General features: G+C 55.4%; 1 protein-coding gene across 1 annotated transcript in view; it reads left to right on the top strand.

The window, feature by feature from the left end:
* Positions 1-3304: 3304 nt before the first annotated feature.
* The window catches only part of UBAC2 (UBA domain containing 2), a 103147-nt gene continuing 85742 nt past the window's right edge, over positions 3305-20709 (top strand). Inside the window, exon 1 of the mRNA XM_056109703.1 lies at positions 3305-3456. Coding sequence (XP_055965678.1) covers positions 3426-3456 — 31 coding nt within the window. The 5' untranslated portion in view covers positions 3305-3425. The remainder of the gene's footprint in view (positions 3457-20709) is intronic.

The following is a 20709-nucleotide window of genomic DNA, read 5'->3' as shown; positions in this document are numbered from 1 at the left end:
GAGACAGGGGGTCCTCTAGGAATGAACCTGCTTTGTTTAATCAGGCGTAGCTCAATGACACAGAAAAACTGCTCTGGAAAAAAGCGTGCATGACCTACAATTCCTGAGAGCGAAAGATTCCCTCCAGGGGCCCTGGGAGAGAGGTAGGTTGGGCGAGCAGAGCGATAGAAGGAATTCTGGGTTCAGGGGAAGGAGGGCACAGAGGGGTGACGGGTACTGTGGCCCGGAGCCTTTCTGTGGTTTCTGCAGGGCCCAATGAGTGAAAAGCAACTTTGAGCACAGTTGAGGCTAGAGAAGTTGAACCCATGGTCAAGCTCCATGCCCTAAGCAGGTTTCTAGTCGGGGTATGATTAGGTGAAGGAGGTGGCTGGGGCATCCCCCCATCACGGTGTGGACCCATCCCTGAGAGTCTATCTTGAGTGTCTATCTTGAAGCTTCACCAACTGCAGAAATGAGAAGGCATGGCTAATATTTGGGTGGTGGTGGGGATGTGTTCCTCAGTCAGAGCTGAGTGCCCTGAGAGTGGCTACTATCCAGGATGCCCACAGGGTACGGGGAGGGTTTTGCCCATGGATCATAGAGCTACCTTGGGACTCTTTTTGGAGAGTGAGAAGACAGGAGCCTTTGAGATATGTCCAGGTGGGCCACTGGTTCTTAGGGTGGGGTAATGAATCTGTCAGGGTTCTACAGAGAAACAGAACTGGCAAGATGCATAAACCATCTATCTGCATATCTCTCTTTCTCCATGCACTAAAAATCTTTTATCCATCTATTTCTATCCATCCACTTATTATCTATCCACCCACTTACCTATTATCTACCTATTCATCCGTCCACTGCTGTTCCATCACCCACCACCATCCATCCACCACCCACTCATCCATCCACCTATCCACCCATCATCTATTTACCCACCCATCACCTTCCATCATTCATTATCTATTTACTTATCCATCTATCATTTCATCCATCATCCACCTATTAACTATCTATCCACTATCCATCCTTCCACTGTCATCCATCCCTCATCTTTCCATCACCCATTCATCTATCCATTCACCCAGCCTCTTATTATATACTTATCCATCATCTCTCCACCCATCCATCCACTCACCCATCCATCCACCTACCTACCCACTCATCCGTCATCCATCCATCCATCTACCCACCCACCCATCCATTCATCCATCCATCATCCATTCATCCATCTACCCACCCACCCATCATCCATCCATCCATCCATCCATCCATCCATCCATCAACTATTCACCCATGCATCCCTGCTTATCTAACCATTTATCCATCTATTTTTTATCTATCAATCTATATGACCATGTCTCGCCTAGAGAAAGATTAACAGAGACAGGGAGCTGGGTGTTAAGGAACTGGCTGGGGGAGTGTTGATGAGGGAGTCAGCAGCCACATTGCCTGTGTACAAGGCAAGTGCTCTACCCACTGCGCTATCCCCCTGGCCCCTGGGAACTCATGTTCAATGCTGCTTTAGTAGGTCTGGGGCAGGGCTGGCACATGCCGGAACAAGATGCCAGGTGAGGATGCTGTTCCCAAATCTTGTTTATTGTGAGACACAGCTGCAGTCCATTAAACCAGTACTGAGTGTGGACCAGATGGAGGCTCAGGCCGTGGATCAGGGCCGGGAGAGATGGCCCGGAGGGTAGGGCACGTGCTCAGTGTCCATGCAGAGCAGGGAGCGAAGCTTGAGCACAAAACCTGGCATCGATCCTGCCAGCTGCCTGGTCTGCTCCCCTGAGCCCCCCAAAGATAAGGATCAACGGAAATACTTTCAAGCAAGGCTTGCATGCAAATGAAGTTAGCACGCACTTAGTTGTAAAGAATGTTTAATGTTTGCAGGAGTGAGTAAATCAAGAGTTTATACCTTAGTTTTAACCTTGAAGCTCTCATCTTCTATTTTTAACAATTCTCAAACTGTTTGGTCTTGGAATCCCTTTAACGTGCTAAAAAGCTGAGTACTGAAAGAGCTTTTGTTCATGTGGATTTATAGCACTCTGATTTATTTATAAATGAAAATAGAGACAAAATATTTATGAAATTCATTTTAAAATAATATACCCATCATATGCTAACTTAACTGTGAAAAATGACTGCACATTCCCAAGCAAGAATGTGGAAGAACAGACGACTAACATCAGGCTTAATAAAAGACAGCTGGAAAGCGTGGCCTCAAGGAGTTAAGGGTCTAGAGCAACATGTCAATGGTCATTTCGGCTAATGTAGACACCCTTTTTTGGATACTAGACAACTTAACAAGCAGCTGGTTCTTAGACCAACGGCAGCAAAGATCTGACACCCTATCAATGAACTTTTTGTCAGTCTACACCTAACCTTAGCAGTTTATCTTGCAGTTTGAGCTGGTCTTTTACCCAGGAGTGATTTTGTAACATAAGGCACTGGTGACCCAGAATATATTCCTTATCTCAATCCGGCTTGTGGCACGGTGGAAACTTCCCATTGCCCGCTCCAAGTGAGAAGGACAAACAACTTCTCAGGATCAAGAGTTTGGCCTTTTGAACTCCCTAACTGGGCTGTGGGGAGCAAGAGTCCCCACATCTGTTCTGAGAACCACCGCTTCTGCCCACACAAAACACGCTTAAAGAACCCCCACTCATTGCAAAACAGCAATGGGATGAATCTAAAGCCAGAAGCGCAGTGAATGTCAAGGTTGAGAACAGAGCCCAGACAAACAAGCCCAGGAGGGCAAAGCACTGCCACCCTGCACCCTGCGGAATGACCACTGTCTATTTTGGCCACGGGTCTCTTTTTGTCTGGAGCACAGAAAACGCTCCAGTCCTTTCCCTTTGGCCTCGTGGTCAATTTCCCCGTGCTATGCATTCTGGATCAACTATTTTTTTAATAACTGCATAAAATAAAAAGCATTTTTTCCGTTTCACATTCACTCGAAGGGGGGTGTTAAAAAATATATACCACTCAAATTGCCTGGGGTTTTAGCAAAAAAAAAACAAAAACAAAAAACTCCAAATTTCGTTTTGCAAAGGGAAACAACTCTCGGCCTGCGTTAGCAAGGTCCCCGGGGCCCGCACGCGAGTGCCCCGGACGCCGGAACTCGGGACGCAGCGGCTCAACGGTCCGCGAGTGACTGCGCATGCGCGCGCGGGGCGAGGTCAGAGGTCGCGAGTCGCCGGGAGGGACAAACGCCGAGGCCCTAGTCTCTCCCCATCGCCCCACAGCGCCGCGCGCACCAGCCCTGGCCGGAAGCGAGGGGGCGGAGCTCCGTGGGCGGCGCCTGCGCGCTACGCCGCGTGCCCGGCCCGGAGCCGCCGCGGCCGCGCCCCGCCCCGCTGCGAGTGCGCCTGCGCAGCCGTCCGCTTGCCCGGCCGCCGCTTCCCCTCCCCCTGGCCCCCCGCGGGGGCTCCGGCTCTGGCGGGACCATGTTCACCAGCACCGGCTCCAGCGGGCTCTGTGAGTACGGGCCGCTGCGCTGCGGGGACCCTGGGCTGGCGCTGGGGGGACGGGGCTCCCCTGCCTGCGTCCCCTGCCCGGGCCGGTCCAGCTGGGGGAGCGGGCAGCGGGTCCACCCCCACCGCAGCCCGGGGGAGCGATTGGAAGGGTCGAGCCCCGGTGTCCAGCCTCCTCGGTCCCCCATCTCTGAGCCTCGGGTGCCCCAGAGGCGGACGCATGTGGGCTGGGCAGCGGGAGTGGACGGACGAGGTGCCCCGGTCACCTCCCGGGCCGGCCCTCGCTCGCGGTGACAACCTGTGTCCCTGGCCAGCGGCCCCCGATCCCGTTCGCTGAGGCTCCGGAGGGACCCGCGGAGGGGGACCCCGAGTTGCACGGGAGCGGACTCCGCGCCCCGTCCCGCCCCGTTGCTGCCCTCTGCGAGTTCGCGGGGTGGGACACGCCAGAACCGGTGAAAGTTCTGGTTCAAAGTGCTGGGAAGTGGGTTCCCCGCCTCTCCGCAGCTGGGTGCGCGCTGTCGGGAGGCTTGTCCTCTCCCCGCTGCCCGTGTGGTCAGCACCGGTGGCCTCGGGACAGCCCCCAGTCCCTCCCTCTTGGTGTGTCTGGGCCTCTGGGGGCAGGGGGTGGGCCCGGGAATCATCGCGGCTTTACAGTTGCGTGTCACCTGCTCCCCTATCACCGTCCAGGTGAAGCTCACCTGAAGACCAGGTTGATTTGCCCAACATCTCAGGGGCAGTGCCCGCGGTGCCCTGAACCTTCTCCCACAACCGGTGTTCTGAGTTAGGGACTCAGTAGTCTCTGCCTCACCCTGGGCCTGGACGTGAGTTTGACACTCAGAATTTCCCTGCGCTGCCCGTTCATTCCATACATGGTACCGTTCGTTTGATACAGAGTATCGTTTGTTTGATACATAGTATCATTTGTTGAATTCATAGTTTCATTTCTTTGATACATAGGCTCGTTCCTTTGATACATGGTATCATTCGTTTGATACATGATGTCGTTTGTTTGATACTGGTAGCATTCAAGCCTGGCTCTCAGGAACCAGCTGATCCCTGTCCTGGGAGCTCCCTTTAGACAAGGTATGAAACACTGTGACATTGGAGCCAAGAAGGGGGAAAGGATTTTTCTGGGGTCCCAACCGTGATCCCCCCACCCCAAGGAAGTGAGCACCTTTTCCTGTTCTTCCAGCCTCTTGAACTGGCCTTTCCAGCTGACCCAGATGCTTGTCGAACACTGGGAAGCCGGGAGATCTGTAACGGGTTGCTGACTGACTCCTCTGTTCTCTCTTCAGCCATCGATTCAGCTTTGATGCAGGGGCAGGGGCTGTTAGAAGCTGGAATGAGGGGGTCCGGGGACTGAATTCTCAGAAGCAAGGCTGCACCTGGCCCCAAAAGGCGTGCTCGACCCATGGCTCCTCCTGGCCACGTGCCCTGTTCCTGCTCAGCGAGTCTGCACGAGGTCCTGCCTGGTGCTCTTGCTTCCAGATCCTTCTTTGCATGTCCTCTCAGCCCACCCTCCCCTGGAGGCTGTCCTTGGCTCAGGGCTTAACCTCTGGCCACTCGCCTCTGTCTAGCCCAAGAGGTTTAACCCCAGGCATGTAAGTCTGTAAAGTAGGTGCATAAATCAGACATGTGCTGGTAGTCATGAGGTTTGGTTTTTCATTTGGAGGCCACACCGGGAGTGCTCAGGGCTCACTCCTAGTTGGGGCCATGTACAAGCCCAGTGCCTTACCTACTGCACTGTCTCTGGCCTAAATCAAATGCTTTTATTTATTTGGGGGGGAGGGTGAGGTGGGGACTTGGGCACACCCTGTGATGCTCTGGGGTTCCTGTGCTCAGAGGCAGTGCTTGCGGGGGTGGGGGGACCATATGGGATGCTGGGAATTGAACCCAGGTTGGCTGCACGTAGGATGCAGGACAAGTGCTCTCCAGCCCCTAGTTGTTTTTATTTATTTATTATTATTATTATTATTTTTCTTTTTGAGTCACACCCAGGGATGCACAGGAGTTACTCCTGGTTCATGCACTCAAGAATCACTCCTGGTGGTGCTCGGGGGACCATATGGGATGCTGGGAATTGAACCTGGGTCGGCCACGTGCAAGGCAAACACCCTAACCGCTGTGCCGTTGCTCCAGCCCCACCCTAGTTGTTTTTTAAAATATATATTTTTAAAGTTTTTAAAGTGCTGTAGCGCCCTGTGGGGCATGTCAGCAGCTGGGCTCTCGGTGAGCAGATGTGAGGTCAGTCAGCACTGAGACCCCCGCGAGACGAGGTGGCCTGAGGTGTGCATGAGGGAGTCGTGTTGGCTTCAGGGGACTGTTCCCTGTGCTTTATGCTGATTGACAGGGGTGTGGGGGCGTGAATCACCATCCACTCTCGCTCCTTTCTTCCATCACCTGTCTCATGGTGCTCACTCCCGCCAGGGTGGAGGAGGGCTTTGTGGCATGGGTGGACCAGCCACTGAGCATGGGACTTCACTGGTGGTCAGCATTTCCAGGCAAATAGTGGTAGATGGTGGGGTCAGGGGACCAGGGCAGGGAAGGGCCCCCTGCCCCCTTCCAGGAAGGGAGACATTGAATTCAGACCCCAGCTGGCTTTGGACCAGCAGGACCTGGAGAAGACTGCGCAGAAAGGGAGCGTCAGTGCAAGCCCGAGCAGGCCCGTGGGCCAGGCAGGAGCGTCTGAGGTCGCTCTTTGAAGCCCCATTACCGTCTGCCCGCTGGCAGTGGCCCTGCCTGGGAACCCTGTGCCCACGTCATCTGGGAAAGCTGGGAGTCAGGGCTCCAGTGACTTCCTCCTGGCTCAGTGACGCCCCCTCCCCACTAGCTCCCCCTATGTCCGAGCCCAGTGGGGAGGTCTGAAGGACCAGAGCCCTGGCACAGCGGGGAGGGCATTTGCCATGCACAGGGCTGTCCTGGGTTTGATCCCTGGCACCCCGTAGGATCCCCCAAGCCCTTCTTGGAGCGATCCCTGAGCTCAGAGCCGGGAGTGAGCCCAGAACACTGCTGGGTGGGGACACAGGTGCTGAAAATACCCCATGGCAGGCATGGGGTGAGGGCCTGGGTGAGGGCCAACGGCTGGGCAGGGTCGCTGCAGGGATGAAATAGAGGTTTGTGAGTACTTGCTCTACTGGGTGGGTAGAACCCCTGCAGGTGGAGTCTGGAGAAGCCCTGGGACCGAGTCCCGGGGCCATCTCCGAAGCATCAGTTAATCGGGCCAGAAATAAGAATTGGCTGAAGCTCCTCAGGCAGGTACAAGGTTTGGAGGGGCCCCCAGGCTCCAGGGGGTGCTGCATGAGGGCTCTGAGGGGCCCTGGCGAGTGGTGCCGCACCGGCACATCAGAGAAGAAAGTTCCAGAGAGGTGGGTAGGTGGGTGGGCAGGTAAAACCGAGGCTGGTGGGGAGGGAGAAGTGTATTTGAGAGCCAGATGGCATCACCTTCAGGCAGGAAATGTAGAGGAGGAGGAAGAGAAGGAAGTGGAGGAGGAGGAAGAGGAGGAGGAGGAGGAGGAAGGAGAGGAAGGGGAAGATGAGAAGGAGTACCTCGACTGTGTGTAGTGTCACAGGGTCTGGGCACTGTGCACACAACCTTAGGCGGGAGCTATGTCACGGGTCGGATGGGGACCGAGTCTCATCCTAGGGACAGGTTCAGGCCGTGCCGCAGAAACGGGGGTCAATGAGATGGGAACTCGGCAGAGCTGGCCACAAGGGGCTCCCTTGGGGGAACCTGCCTTTGTTCCCCAGTGCTTCCTCTCCTACTGCTTCATGCCCTCCCCTCTGCCCGTCCGGGCCCCAGCACCTGCCCAGGCTTCCTCCGGGGAACGCAGCATCTGATGGGTGTCTCTGGTGGGTGCTGCTGCCCTGGGCCTCCCCCACTCAACCCCTCCTCCGCCCAGACCCCTCTCCTGACCCCCAGGACTGTCTCCAGTTCCCGACCATGCTGTGCCTTCGTGCCTAGAACACGCTCCCCTGACGTGATTCTCTCCAGTGTGTGTCAGCAGGACAGCCCCGGGTGGGCTGGGAGGGACAAGGAGAGCTCATGGGGTTCATGTCAGTGGGCTCCCATGGATGGCTTATGTGAGGCGGGGAAGAGAGATGTTACTTTCTCCCGTTCTGCGCCTGCCACCCCGAGACCCAACTGGGTAGGCTAGGACTGATCAGGTCTTCAGTGAGCCCCTGCTTGGCATAGTCAGAGCCCTGCCAGCCCCACCAGGTGGCCGTCAAGCCCCAACCTGATGTCTGCTTGGTCTTCTTGACACAGGACTTGATCCCCACCCACCAGATCCCTCAGGGAGCCACAAGCTCAGGCTGGGACAAGGATTTGCTCTTTGCAGGAAAGGAAAGTCGGTCCTAGGCCTTACCAGGGTTACTGAGTTCTTGTCGTCTCTCGCAAATAATTTCAGGAGGAATAGATGAGCAGCGAAGTAAAAGAGATTTTATTTGAAGGTTTTTGAAGGGGAGGAGGGAGGGGAAGGAAAGCAAGAGATAGAGAGCAGAGAGAGAGAGAGAGAGAGAGAGAGAGAGAGAGAGAGAAACGCACTCAAGAGAGAATGCGGACTTGAGACCCTACACACACCCAGCATTAGGGAAGCATGAAGGTCCACATCTCAAGAGGGGAGATGAGGGTGACACATGTGCTCAGGCTTCTTGGCCATGTGGGCACAAGCAGCACATGGGCTCGGACGGCATCTTCACGCCCTTCCTTTGCGAAGGTGACCTTTATAGGGTTTTCCCAAGCTGCCCCACGTTGGGCTTTGTGATGAGCAATGTAAGAGCCCATTGTTAAGAGCTGTTTCCAAGGGTAAGAGTTGGGATGGTCTTCTTTGAAACTCCTTTTCTTGACCTTTGTTCCTGCTGGAGCTTCTCTCAGAGGGTGGGTCCAACCTTCTCTGGTCTGGGCTAGCTGAGGGTGACCCAGACTAAAGGAAGGAATTAATTGAGGGTCCTCCAGTAATTTCCTTCAGGCCCTTCTTGTGAGGAGGGTGTGCAGTTTCCTTAGAGCTGCTAGAGAAGGTCTTATCAGGTCTTGCTTTTTGCATGCACAAGGTGGGAGAGACTTAGGACTGATGGCTTTATTACTTTCCAGAAATTCCATTGCCATGAGGTTGGGGGCGCCCTTCCCTAGTCTACCTGCCTGCATCAGGGTGGCCATGCTTTGTGCCCCCTCTTCCAGGCCAGGATGAGGCCCCTTCTCCCCCACCCAGTGCCCATTCTGAGAGGGAGAGCCTGGCGCAGGGGTCTCAGAGTGTCAGAAGGGAGGGGTCATCTGCTCCGTGCCCCCCTGAGGGTTGGTTTGAGGGTTTGGTCAGGATCAGATCCCTGATCAGGCCTAGCTGGTCGGGTTCAGCTGGGTTCAAACATTGTCGTTGTATGTGGGCCACCCCCGTGGTGCTGAGCCCTGGGTGTGTCATGTAGGATCGACTCAAGCAGTGAGTATGTGAGACACACGTGTCCACACCTGTCCACCCAGGCAGGGCCCTGGCTCCACGGTCAAGCATTTTATCTGAATTCTTCTTCTCCTCTCCTTCTCCTCCTCCTCCTCCTCCTCCTCCTCCTCCTCCTCCTCCTCCTCTTCCTCCTCCTCCTCCTCCTCCTCCTCCTCCTCCTCTCCTTTTTCTTCTCCTTCTCCCTATCTTTTCTTCTTCCACACTTGGCTTTCCTCAGCGCTTATTCCTGGCTCTGCACTCAGGGATCACCCTTAATGGGGGCAGGGGACCCTGTGGGGTGCTGGGAGACGATGCCTTCCCCACCCAACTCTGGCTTCACCCGGCCTCTCACCTGGTCTCCTCTGGCCCCATGTTGAGAAACTCAAGCACGTCCGGAGCCCACAGCCTGGCTTCCCCGTGCTGGCCAAGGTCCTGGGCTAGGCTTGGTAGGGTCTTGGCTCTCCCCAGAGAACAGGGTGAGGTCCAGAAGGAGCAGAAAGATGGCGGTGGGGGGCCCAGGGGGACTTGGCTCTTGAACGCTCAGTACTGGGGGCCACCCCCGGCCATCTTGCTCCCACCATGGCCGGCTGAGCCCTGTGTGGACAGGGGAGGCGGAGAGACTGTTTTCTCCTGCACCCTTGCACCCTGCTGCCCAGCCCCGCTGTGGCCCTGAGGGTGGACGTGTCCTCTGGTTCCCACCCCACCTCCCCCCCTGCCCCAGCCACACACTGCCTTGAGTCTTGCCACAACAATCCCCTGCCCCCCCCCCCCCCCCCCGCCTGCCTTCACTGCAGAGCTCAGTGGGGTTCCAGTAGGGCCTTCCCCTCCCTCCCTGCCAAGGTGCTGACCCACGTTGGCTGCCCGGGAACCACCAGTGAAGGTGAAAGGGACAGTCATGGGGTGGCGGCCGCAGGGACGGGCAGCCCAGACTCAGGCTCAATTCCCCCCAGGACTCCCGGTCAGCAGGGCCCCCCCTTCACCCCACCCCACCCCCGCTTCCCATCAGTCCCAGGGCAGACTTCCCTGCTAGCTGGACTTGAGGGCCAGGAGGGCCAGCGCCATGGATATTGGATGGGGGGAGGGGTGATGCTCACCTAGCACACAGCCAACTGGGGTCCACCTCCCAGCACTTCATGTGGTCCCCTGAGCCCCACCAGGTGTGGTCCCTGGGCGGGTATGACCCCAAACCAAAAATGGCTGTAGGGTTGGAGTGGCTGTTAGGAGTTAGGGTTTGGATCAGAGGAAAATAGATGGTTGTACGTGTCGAGATTAGTGGTAAGGTTAGAGAATATTTTGTAGACTGTTAGCTCTAGGTGTAGGTTAGTGTTAGGGTCAGAAAAATAAGGACTGTTGACTGTAGGGGCAGGGGTTAAGGTTAGGAATGACAGTAATACAGTCATGGGCCACCAGGTGTGACAAGTGTCTGTTCTTTCAGTGTTCCCATCTCCTCCTGAGTTTCCCCTCAGAGTACATGATTGGGAGTGGGGTGCAGTGGCAGGATAGGCGGGAGAGGAAGGGGTCCCCATGGGTAGAGGCTGATGCTTGCTCTGATAGCTTTCGGGGACTTGGGGACCCTTGGCTGGGGTCGGCTGGGGGAGCATCGGTGTGGTGGGCTTTGTGGTGACCCTCCTAGCCACTGTCCACGCCCAACCCCGTTCCCTCCTCCTCATCCTGTGGGTTGAACCAGAGAGGAGCCCTTGAGGGGTGTGTGTGTGCAGGTCTCTGAGGGGCATCGCTCTCTCTCTGTATCTGTCTTTATGCCTTGTCTGTGTGTCTGTTTGTACATCTGTGTGTGTGTCTGTGAGTGTCCGTGCTGAGGCGGCACCCCGAGATGTGGGCAGCTACAGTGCTGCCTTCTCACTTGTAGCTTCTAGTTTGCTCCTCTAGTGGCCCACATGGACCTCCTTCCTGCTCTTGGGACTCCATCCCCAGAGGCCCTCCAGGGTCCAGTTCTCTCCTGGCCCAGGCCTGGCACTCGCCCGACTCCACTCTCTGTTCTCTGTCCACCCATGCCTGGTTTGTTCTTGGTGCCTGGCTCTGAGAGCTGTGTGCTCTGATCAGATGTGCAGAAACTATGCCACCCACTGCAGATTCATCGTAATGGGGCAGACGGACACCGCCGGGGAAGGGCAGTGTGTGTGTGTGTGTGTGTGTGTGTGTGTGTGTGTGTGTGTACGTGTGTGTGCATGTGTTCGAGTGCGTGTGTGTGAGTGTGTATGCATGTGTGCATGCACTGTGTGCACGTGTGTGTGTGAGTGTGTGTCTGTGTGCGCGTGTGTGTTGGGTGGCTGTTCCTTCTCTGTTAAAGGAAGGAAGGTTAGCCACTTAGAGGGAGTTTGGACGATGAGGAAACTGCCCATGCTCCAGTTCATCTCTTCGTCTTTTCCCCTTCATCTTTATGCTCTTGTTGCAAAGCAGCAAATTTCACACGTAAAATAAATCCATGTTCATCCAAGAAAATTCCAAAATGCAGAAAGAAAAACGGGAAGATAAGAAAATGGTACGTGTCCTATTCACATCCTCCCCCCCCCCCCCCCCCCCCGATTGGCCAGTTTTGTGCCTGTTGGGCAGCCGTCCCTTCCCGTTTCTCCACCTGGGATCTTGCCTGCAATCTTTGCGTCCACACTTGTCGGCCTGCGCTGCTGGATTCTGAGATGTGTGGGTCGCTGGACACGGGGCCACGTGTCCAGACCGAGCCACTGCCATGCTCAACTGTTGGACCTGCCCCCTGGCATTCGTTTGGCTCCCAGGGCCGATTCTCCTGGCCAGGCTGGGGGGAGGCCACGGCCCCCCAGATGTGTTTGTTTGACTCCAGCTTTGGGGGAAGGGAAGGAGAGTTACTCACCGACTGGCCGTCGTCAGCAGAGTGTTCCACGCAGCAGCTGGTGCTGTGGCAGCTGGGTAGAGCCAGCTTGACAGGTGTCCACGCCCCATCATGGTGGTGTAGCACCTCGTCCTCTACCCTCTGCAACCTGCCGGATTGTCCTGGCCACCCACAGCACAACAGATCTTTCCTGTTCCCCCCGCCCCCAAATGCAACACACAGTTTCCCTGTTGGAACTCCCTTTCCTGCATAGCTCCTCACCATTCCTGCAGTCGAGTTTGCCCAGTATCCACGCGAGGATCCCGATCCCGTCCTTCCCCACCCCCCGGGCCCATCCCTGGTCAGTGGCTTCTGCCCCTCAACACCTGCCCCCAAGCCTGGTGTCCGGGAGTCTGGAGGGCCTGCCCGGTGGCCCAGGTGGTCCGCAGCTGCCCCCTGCGGACCTGCCTCTTCGTGCAGCCTCCTGTTTGTGTCTTCGGTAAGTTTTGTTGGTCAGATGATTTTGTATTTGGAGGAGACCTGTAGGATCATCTCTTCCTTGTCCCCCCACTCCTTTTTTTGTTGTTGTTGTTCCTGGCAAATTATCTGCATTTTCTTCTGTTTTTACTTATTTATTTTTTTCTGGTACAAGGTCTGGTCCAGTGCCAGCCTGCGACATGGCCAGCATGAGCCAAGCTCTCTGCAGTGGCCACTCGGAGCTCCCGGCAGCCCGGGCCCTACGGGGTGAGGGAGGAGCTCAGGGACTGCCCATGGTGGCCTTTGACCACTGGCCCCGGTGGCCGTTGGGCTTCACCAACATGAGCCAAGTGGTCTGCGGGGAACCTGGGGTGCCCACCACCACTCACTGGGTCAGCGAGGCCCGGCCCCAAGCACGTCCTCCCGGTCGCGTGTCGGCCCCCACGCTGCCACGGCTCCCACACCTTCAGCTCAGTTTCGCCGTTTCTCATGGAACGCTCGAAGCTGATTTACCAGCCGGCGTGTCACCCCGTTCTCGTGGGAACCCTAAGAAGTTTGCAGATGGGTCGCATGGTCAGAGATAGGAAAACCCACGGGGCAGGATCCGGCAGGCCCCAGGGGGGCGTGAACCACACTGGGGGTTGTGACGCGTTTCCTTTGGCCACGGGGGGGGGGGGGGGCTTCCTCTCCCAGGTCTGCCCTCCGAGGCTCACACGGGCCTCCTTGTGTCTGCCGCCCTGTCTGTGCTGTGGGAGGCCTGTGCTCAGAGCCTGTGGCGGCAGGAGCAACTTTCTTGGGGGGCTGTCTCTGTCCCAGACCTTCCCACATTTGTGGGCAAGCCTGTGTCACTTCCTCTTCTCTGCCCTTGTCCCCATTCCCGGCAGCTATGCACCCGCTCTATGGCTCATGCATAACCTCTGATCGTGCACAGGCCGATCCATTTGTGACCTGGGCTGTGTACCTGCGCCCCAGCCCCGGGTGGCGAATGTCTTTCTTCTGGCGGCCGAGCAACCCTCTGCTTCCACAGGAGTTCCCATTCACGGCGCGCCCAGCTGTCGGAGGACATCTGGGTAGGGGCCACATCTCCCTCGTGTCGGAAGACGCTGCTGGGCTTACCTAGAGCAGGGTCGCCATCTGCACTCCCCTCTCCCTCTGGGGTCTGTGCTCTGGGTGGATTTATTGGGTCGTCCAGTAATTCTCACGATTTGAGGGTGCATGCAGGGTGCTAAAGTAGTCAGCAGAGAAAAGTATCTTTTTTTTTTTTAAAGTCAGGCGGTACTGGAGTCAGCTCTGTCCTCTGCTGGCTTGCAGCGGCCTTTTCCAGCTGTGGGTCATCTGCAGGCCTCTGCACAGCCCGCACACACTGAGACAGTGTCACATGGAATAGGCTTCCTCAGCCCAGGGAAGCCGGTGGGCCCCCATGGGTGGCTTGTGTGAAACAGACGGAGAGAGGGTCACTTTCTCCAAATCCCCTTCTGTCCCCCCCAGGAGTGTCTGGGAAGGCTGGTGCTGAGGAAGCCTGGAAGGTCGGTCCTAGGCCTTCCCCAGGGTTTCCAAGTTCTTTGTCTTTCTTGCAGAAAGGAACCCCAGGAGTAGACGCGCAGTGAGGTAGAAACAGATTTCACTTGGTGGGTCGGCCAGGGGAAGGAGGGAGCGAGAGTGAGAGAGAGTGACACGCTCAAGAGAGAACGCGGGCTTCTCCAAAGGCGGAGAGACCCCTGCACTCTCCCCAGCATTAAATATGGAAGCATGGGGCTGGAGCACATGTGGGTAGCACAGTGGGTAGGGCGTTTGTCTTGCACACAGCCGACCCGGGTTCGATTCCCAGCAACCTTGATGGTCCCCTGAGCATCACCAGGAGTAATTCCAGAGTGCATGATCCAGGAGTAACCCCTGAGCATCGCCGGGTGTGACACCCCCTCCCTCCAAAAGAGCAAAAAATAAATATGGAAGCATGAAAGTCCACAGCTCAAGAGGGGAGATGTGGGTGACACATATGCTCGGCCACGTGGGCACAAGCAGCATGTGGGCTCAGGCAGCATCTGCACGCCCTTCCTTTGTTCAAGGTGGCTTTTGTAGGGTTTTCCCAACCTGCCGCCACAGGAAGCTTGGAGCTAAGTGAGAGTCTGTTGCTAGCCCTGTTGCCGTCTCTGAATTTCCTTTCTGGGCCTTTCACTCCTGCTGGAGTTTCTCCCAGAGAGGGGGGGTCCAGCCTTCTCTGGTTCTGGTGCTGGCACCAGGTGAGGGTCTTATCGGGCCTCGGCCCCTTTCCTGCCTAGCTGCCTGCGTCACCAGGGCCTGTGATGACTGCTCCGGGGTAGTGGCCAGTCACAGCCCCTGACCATCACCCTGCGCTCGGCCCAGCCTCGTGTGACCGGACTCCTGCCCAGTTCGGGAGTGTCACCCTCGGGTTCCGTCCCTCCTCCCTGTCTGCCCTGGGGGTTGTGATTTCCCTTTTAGATTCTCTCACCGTCACTCTCAGACTCTGTGGCCTCCGTTCCCCGCGGTGGAGGGGTCTCTGCAGAGAGCCTGTTTGCATGCCTCCGTTTTGCTCGATGCTTGGGCTGCGTCTGCGCCGACCACTTCCTGGCTGTGCTCGCTGAAGCCACAGGAGGCCCCCCCCCCCCCCCACCCTAGCCCCCCCCCCCCCCCCGCCTGCCCCTTCTCCGCGGGTGAGCGCTTAGTGAAACCTCTGGCTGAATTAGCAGCCTGTTAAAGCCAGGACAGTTTTGCTGATTCTTTAAATAGGATTTTATAAAATGCTCCCTTGAGTGGACCTTCCAGAGAGTACAACTTTTTTTTTTTAATTTTTTTATTGAATCATCATGAGATAGAAATCTAATCATGATTAGGTTTCAGTCATACAGTATTCCAACATCCATCCCTCCACCGGTGTACAGTTCCCAGTACCAGAGTCCTCAGGTTCCCTCCCATCACCCCCCACCCCTGCCTGCCTCTATGGCAGGCAGGCTCTCTCTCTCTCTCTCTCTCTCTCTCTCTCTCTCTCTCTCTCTCTCTCTCTCTCTCTCTCAGATCTGCTTTTAACACTCAGATCTTGTCCAGCATGATCATTCCCAGCTACTATTGTCATACTGGTCTCTTCGCTATCTTCCCTATCCCTGGACCCACACACACTTGTGGTTAGATCCAACCATTGACCAGTCCTCCTAACCCCTGTTTTCCCTGGCCAAGGATATTAGTCTTCTAATATATATATATGTGCATGTGTGTGTGTGTATACGTATATATTTATATATCTCAAATGAATGCAGTCATTCTGTCTGTTTCTTTCCTTTTGACTCATTTCACTCAGCATGATACTCTCCATGTCCATCCATTTATAGGCAAATTTCATGACTTCGTTCTCCATGACAGCTGCATAGTATTCCATTGTGTAGATATGCCATAGTTTCTTTATCCATTTGTCTGTTCTTGGGCACTCAGGTTGTTTCCACATTCTGCCTGCAATGAACATAGGAGTGCAGATGGCGTTTCTGCTGTGTGTTTTTGGGCCCCCAGAGTATATTCTCAGGAGTGGTATTGCTGGGTCAAATGGGAACTCAGTGTCTAGTTTTTTGAGAAACTTTTATATTGTTTTCTAAAACAAAGAGTGCAACTCTTAACAGTCTTGATGGATGCTTAAGAAATTGCCCGTGCACTCATGTCCTCTTCTCAGAGCAGAATGTGCATACTATTCGTATCTACTAATACTGTTAGAAATATTTTACACTTATTATTTAGGTGAAAGCCTTCGCAGGACAGGAGAATTTTTGACTTTACAGTCATCTTAAACTCCAGGTCCCGTGAGCTAGTTCAGGGGGCCCTGGGTTTGATCTGGAGCTGCTAGGAGTAGCTCCAGGTGTGGCCCCCAAGAAACCCCACGCCCAACTTTTGTTGTTAGAGAGACATAGTATAAAAATGATGCTCTGAAGGTGTCTTGGTTGCAAAAGCCTTTCCTCTCCCCTGGTCAGTCTCTGGCCAATCTCCTGGGTGTAGATTTTATTGGATCTGAGGAATTTGTGTGTGTGCGTGTGTATGTATGTGTTATGTGTATATATATGTGCATATATATGTGTATGTGAATATGTGTGTACATGTGTGCAAGTATATAATGTATGTGTATGTGTGCATATGTATATGTAAATGCGTGTATATGTGTATATATGTATGCATCTGTGTATACAATGCATGTATATATGTGTGTATATGTGTATGTGTGCAAATGTGTGTATGTGTATTATGTATATATGTGTGTGTATAATGTGTGTATACATGTGTGTATGTGGGTGTTTATGTGTGTATATATATGCATCTGTATGTGTATAGTGCATGTATATATGTGTGCGTATGTGTGTATATGTGTGTATTGTGTGTGTATATAGGTGTGTGTATGTGTATAATGTGTGTATACATGTGTGTATGTGGGTGTATATGTGTGTATATGTTCATCTGTATGTGTATAGTGCATATATATATATGTGTGTGTATGTGTGTGTATGTGTATATATGCGTGTGTGTGTGTATAATGTGTGTGTGTGTGTATGTGTATGTGTGTGAGGTTTGATCAGGAGCCCCAGGGCCCCTCCTGTGGACGATTTTCACCTCAGCAGTAGCAGCAGCTGCCTGTGGGGGCCTGAGGGTGTGGTGCTGGGGATCCCCGAGCTGCCCTGACAGTGCTCATGGGACAGTGCTCAGGGAACTCCATAGTGCTGGGAATTGAGCCCGGGACTGATCCCACACAGGTGTGTGCCTCCCCCCATGCCCCGTGCCCGCGCTCTCTCCCCGTCTCTCTGTTTAGTTGCCTCGTGCCCACCGCTCCTCTGTCCTGGGAGCCACCGCCATTGCCTGGCCGTCTGCCTCTTCCTCTGTGCAGTAAACCCACTCCTGGCCTGGCTGTTTCTGGACACAGCAGCTGTAGTCGGAGGGTCAGGGTGGACCCGCATTCCATCCACGGCGTCGGTGTCTGCGGCCTCATCTCCTCCGTCTCATGAGGGTGTGGTGGCCCCCTCTCTGTCCCAGGCAGGGGGCTGCTGGCCGACCTGCTTACCTGCTCCTCTTGGCTCCCAGTGCCGGGGTCGGGCCCTGGGCCACCTAGGATGGATCCTTTGCAGCTGGTGAGAGCCCCACATCCATCTGTTCTCTGCCTGTCCTTCCCTCCCGCCCGGCAAGGACCAGGGGAGGGGGTGCCGGGGGCCGGGATAGATGCTATGACGCTGAGGAAACTGAGGTCAGCCCCAAGTAAGTGCTGGAGAAGCCCGAGAACCAGAGTGCTCTGGGTGGGATTGCGTCAGCGGGAGCCAGCACCGCACTCCAAAGGGACCTCGCTTGGCCACACACAGTAGGATGTGTCTGGCTTGGCCCAGGAACGACCCAGAAGCTGGCGTCGTGGAGCGGCAGTGGCCGGCCAAGCTGCCCGTTTCTTCCTTTCTGTGTCTCCATGTCTGTGGTCGGTTCATCTCTTCCGAGCTCATCTCCAGCTGTGGTGGGCTCCATCTTGGGACAGGTACACGCCTGGCTCACCTGGCCACGATTGTCCTCGTTCTGTAAGACAGTGAGTAGCCAGTGGGCTTGGTGACCCCGTACAGTCCTCTCTCCTCCCTGATGCAGCATTCACTAGCCCGGTGCCTCCCGGTCCATAGCCCTCTCTCTTGCCTGATTTCTTGCCCTTTTCCTGGTGTATGTCCTTCTCACGTCCCTGATTTCTTCTTTTCCTGGTGTATATCCCTCTCTCCTGCCTGATTTCCTGCCCCTTTCCTGTCCCACTGGCTTCAGTCTGCCGGTTGCGTGAGGAGACCCTCTCCTCTGCATCTGCTGGAGATGCTGCCCGAGGCTTTGGTCTGTCTTTGCTGGCTGTTGTCAGTTTGGGCATCTGTGCCCAAATTCGGGCTTCAGACAACCCTCTGTGAGATGTGTCTCCTTTCCTGTTTGACAGGAAAGTGTGCGTGAAGCGGGAATTCATTTTTTCCCTTAAATGTCTTTCCCCAGGGCTGGAGCAATAGCACAGCGGGTAGGGCGTTTGCCTTGCATGCGGCCGACCTGGGTTTGATCCCGGGCATCCCATATGGTCCCCCGAGCACCACTAGGAGTGATTTCTGAGTGCAAAGCCAGGAGTAACCCCTGAGCATCGCCGGGTGTGGCCCAAAAAGCAAAAAAAAAAAAAAAAAAAAAAAAGTCTTTGTCTTTTCCTTAAATGTTAGGCTGCAGTTTCCCAATGAACCCACCAGGTCTGAAGTTTTCCTGGTTGGAAGCCTTTAATTTTTTTTTTTTTTTTTACTTTGGAAGCTGTGATGGACTGTGCTATCACCCAGACACCCAGAGGGGCCCCTGCATAACACACCCTCCCCCAGAGTGGCCGCTCTTGTCGGAAGACTCACAAGTAGCAAAAAGTAGCAATGCAGTCTCCTCATTTCTGCTGAGCACACTTCACAGCCCTTCATCACACACCTCCCGGCTGTGGGGTCTGGAGTGATGTCACCCCAATATTCCTGACCCTCGTGACCTCATTTCTTGGTTAGCCTTTAGAGAGGTGGATCCATCATATTGATCCTTTTCAAGAATCAGCTCTCTGTTTTATTGATTTTACCTTGATTTTTGTTTTCTTTCTTACCTCTTCTGCTTTATCCCTTTTTCCTGGTTTTTAAGCTATTGAGACATCTTCTCTTCCTGTATAATCATCTAACACTGTAAATTTCCCTCTACACGCTGCTGTATTTGTGGTCCACACGTGTTGCCCGATGGTGTGTATTTTTTTTTTCTTTCTATTTAGAGTAGGTTCCTCTTTCCCTAATGACTTCCTCTCTGACCTACACGTTACTCAGAAATAGTTGAATTTTCAAGCCTCGGGAGGGAGGGTTTTCTGTCTTTTTTTTTTTTCTGATTTGGTTTTCATGTAGTAGTCAAAGAACATGCTCTGTGTGACTTTAATTCACTTGTTAACATACTTGTGCATTAGATTCAGAATCAGATGCACTGAGGTGTATTTCCCAGCCTGGACAGTGTGTCTGGGTGAGTGTCCCACAGTGCGCTGGGGGGTGGGGGGGTGCATCCTTGCTGTCGGCTTGGAGGTTGGTCAGCGCCATTGAGGTTCAGTTGAGGTGCGTGTCACATCTCTTGACTGTGGTGAGGACAGATGGAACTGGGTGACGGGGGCGTGACTCGCTGTCCCTTCCCGGTGCAGCAGAAGCAGCCCTTGGAGAACTGCCCGTGCCCCACGGCTTGTCCTCTCCCTGGGCCTGGGCATCTCGGTGGGGGGGGGGGGGGGAGGTGCTTTAGGGCCTCCGGGTCTCTGCCAGGCTGCCCACCACCCCACAGTCCCGTCCCGTCCTGTCTGGCCTCAGGTGGCCAGTCGCTGCCCTGGGGGACCTGCAGGTTCGATGGGTGTGTTCCTGGCTCAGTGAGCCCTGGGCTTGTTTTGGGTTTGCTCTTCGGCTCACACCTGGCGATGCTCAGGGCTTACTCCCCAGCTCTGCACTCAGGGCTCTCTCCTGGTGGTGCTCGGGGGATCCAGTGGGGTGCCAGGGATCGAACCCTGGTGAGCTGTGTGCAGGACAAACGCCCAGCCCACTTTGCTATCACTCTGGCCTGGTGTGCTTCCTTTGGGGCAGGCTGGCTCCTTCCTTTGGGGCAGGCTGGCTGCATCTGGCCGTCGCCAGCAGCTCCAGGCTGTCAGTGGCCTGGATGAACCTCTCTGCTGAGTGGTCTGGGAGGGAGCCCCTGCCCTGTGTTGGCGGGGCAGGCCACCCACCAGTGCCTCCTGCATTAATGCACCAATACACGTGGAGGTTGGGGGGGTAGTGAAACGTGCCCCCCCTCCAGTCTCAGCCTGTGCACGCTCACAGGGGGTCACTGAGGTCAGAGGCCACGGCAGGTGACCTGTGAGCCAGTGAGCGTGTGTGCCCGGGGGCTGGGGGAGTTGGGGCAGTAAGTGGGAGTGAGGACTACTGAGCAGAGTTGGGGTTTATGGGGGTGGTCCAAGACCCACGGGTGTCCGTTGAGACCTCATGACTCGGCCACACACCTCGAGGGGCCCGGAGCTAGTGAGGAAGACCTCACCCCCGCCAAGTGAGGACAGGGGACCCAGGAGGAAGAGGGACCCCCACAGAGCAGGCCGCCTTGCCCCTGCCCACCCCCTGTCCCGGGTGGGGGCCCCGGGTCTGTACTTCACCGCCTATGCGCCTGACACTGGGGGAGAGTCCCTTATGCCTGTTGTACACATGAGGGAAACTGAGGCCACCGCTGCATGATCAGCTCGGCTCAGTCCAGCTCCCAGTCTGAGTGCTGGGTCCTCGCCCCTGGCTCAGGGCATCCCCCAGGCATCTCTGCCATGAAAGGCATCGTGGTCACTCTCTTCCCCAACAGACCTCAGCCCGAGGCAGCTGGGGGCCACCAGACCCAACCAGGCCCAGCAGGGAGTCCATCTAGACTGTCACACCTGCCAGGCCTGTGCCCACCTCTAGGCTCCTGAGACTGGAAGACCTAGTGCAAAGCCCTCTTGTCTGAGAAGCACCTGGAAGCTGGGGAGGTGGGGGCTTGTGGGGCAGGCAGGACT

Source organism: Sorex fumeus, unplaced genomic scaffold, assembly GCF_029834395.1.
Source record: "Sorex fumeus unplaced genomic scaffold, SorFum_2.1 ptg000008l, whole genome shotgun sequence".
Taxonomy (NCBI): domain Eukaryota; kingdom Metazoa; phylum Chordata; class Mammalia; order Eulipotyphla; family Soricidae; genus Sorex; species Sorex fumeus.
The sequence above is the reverse complement of the archived record's forward strand: the minus strand, read 5'-3'. Positions and strand labels throughout refer to the sequence as shown.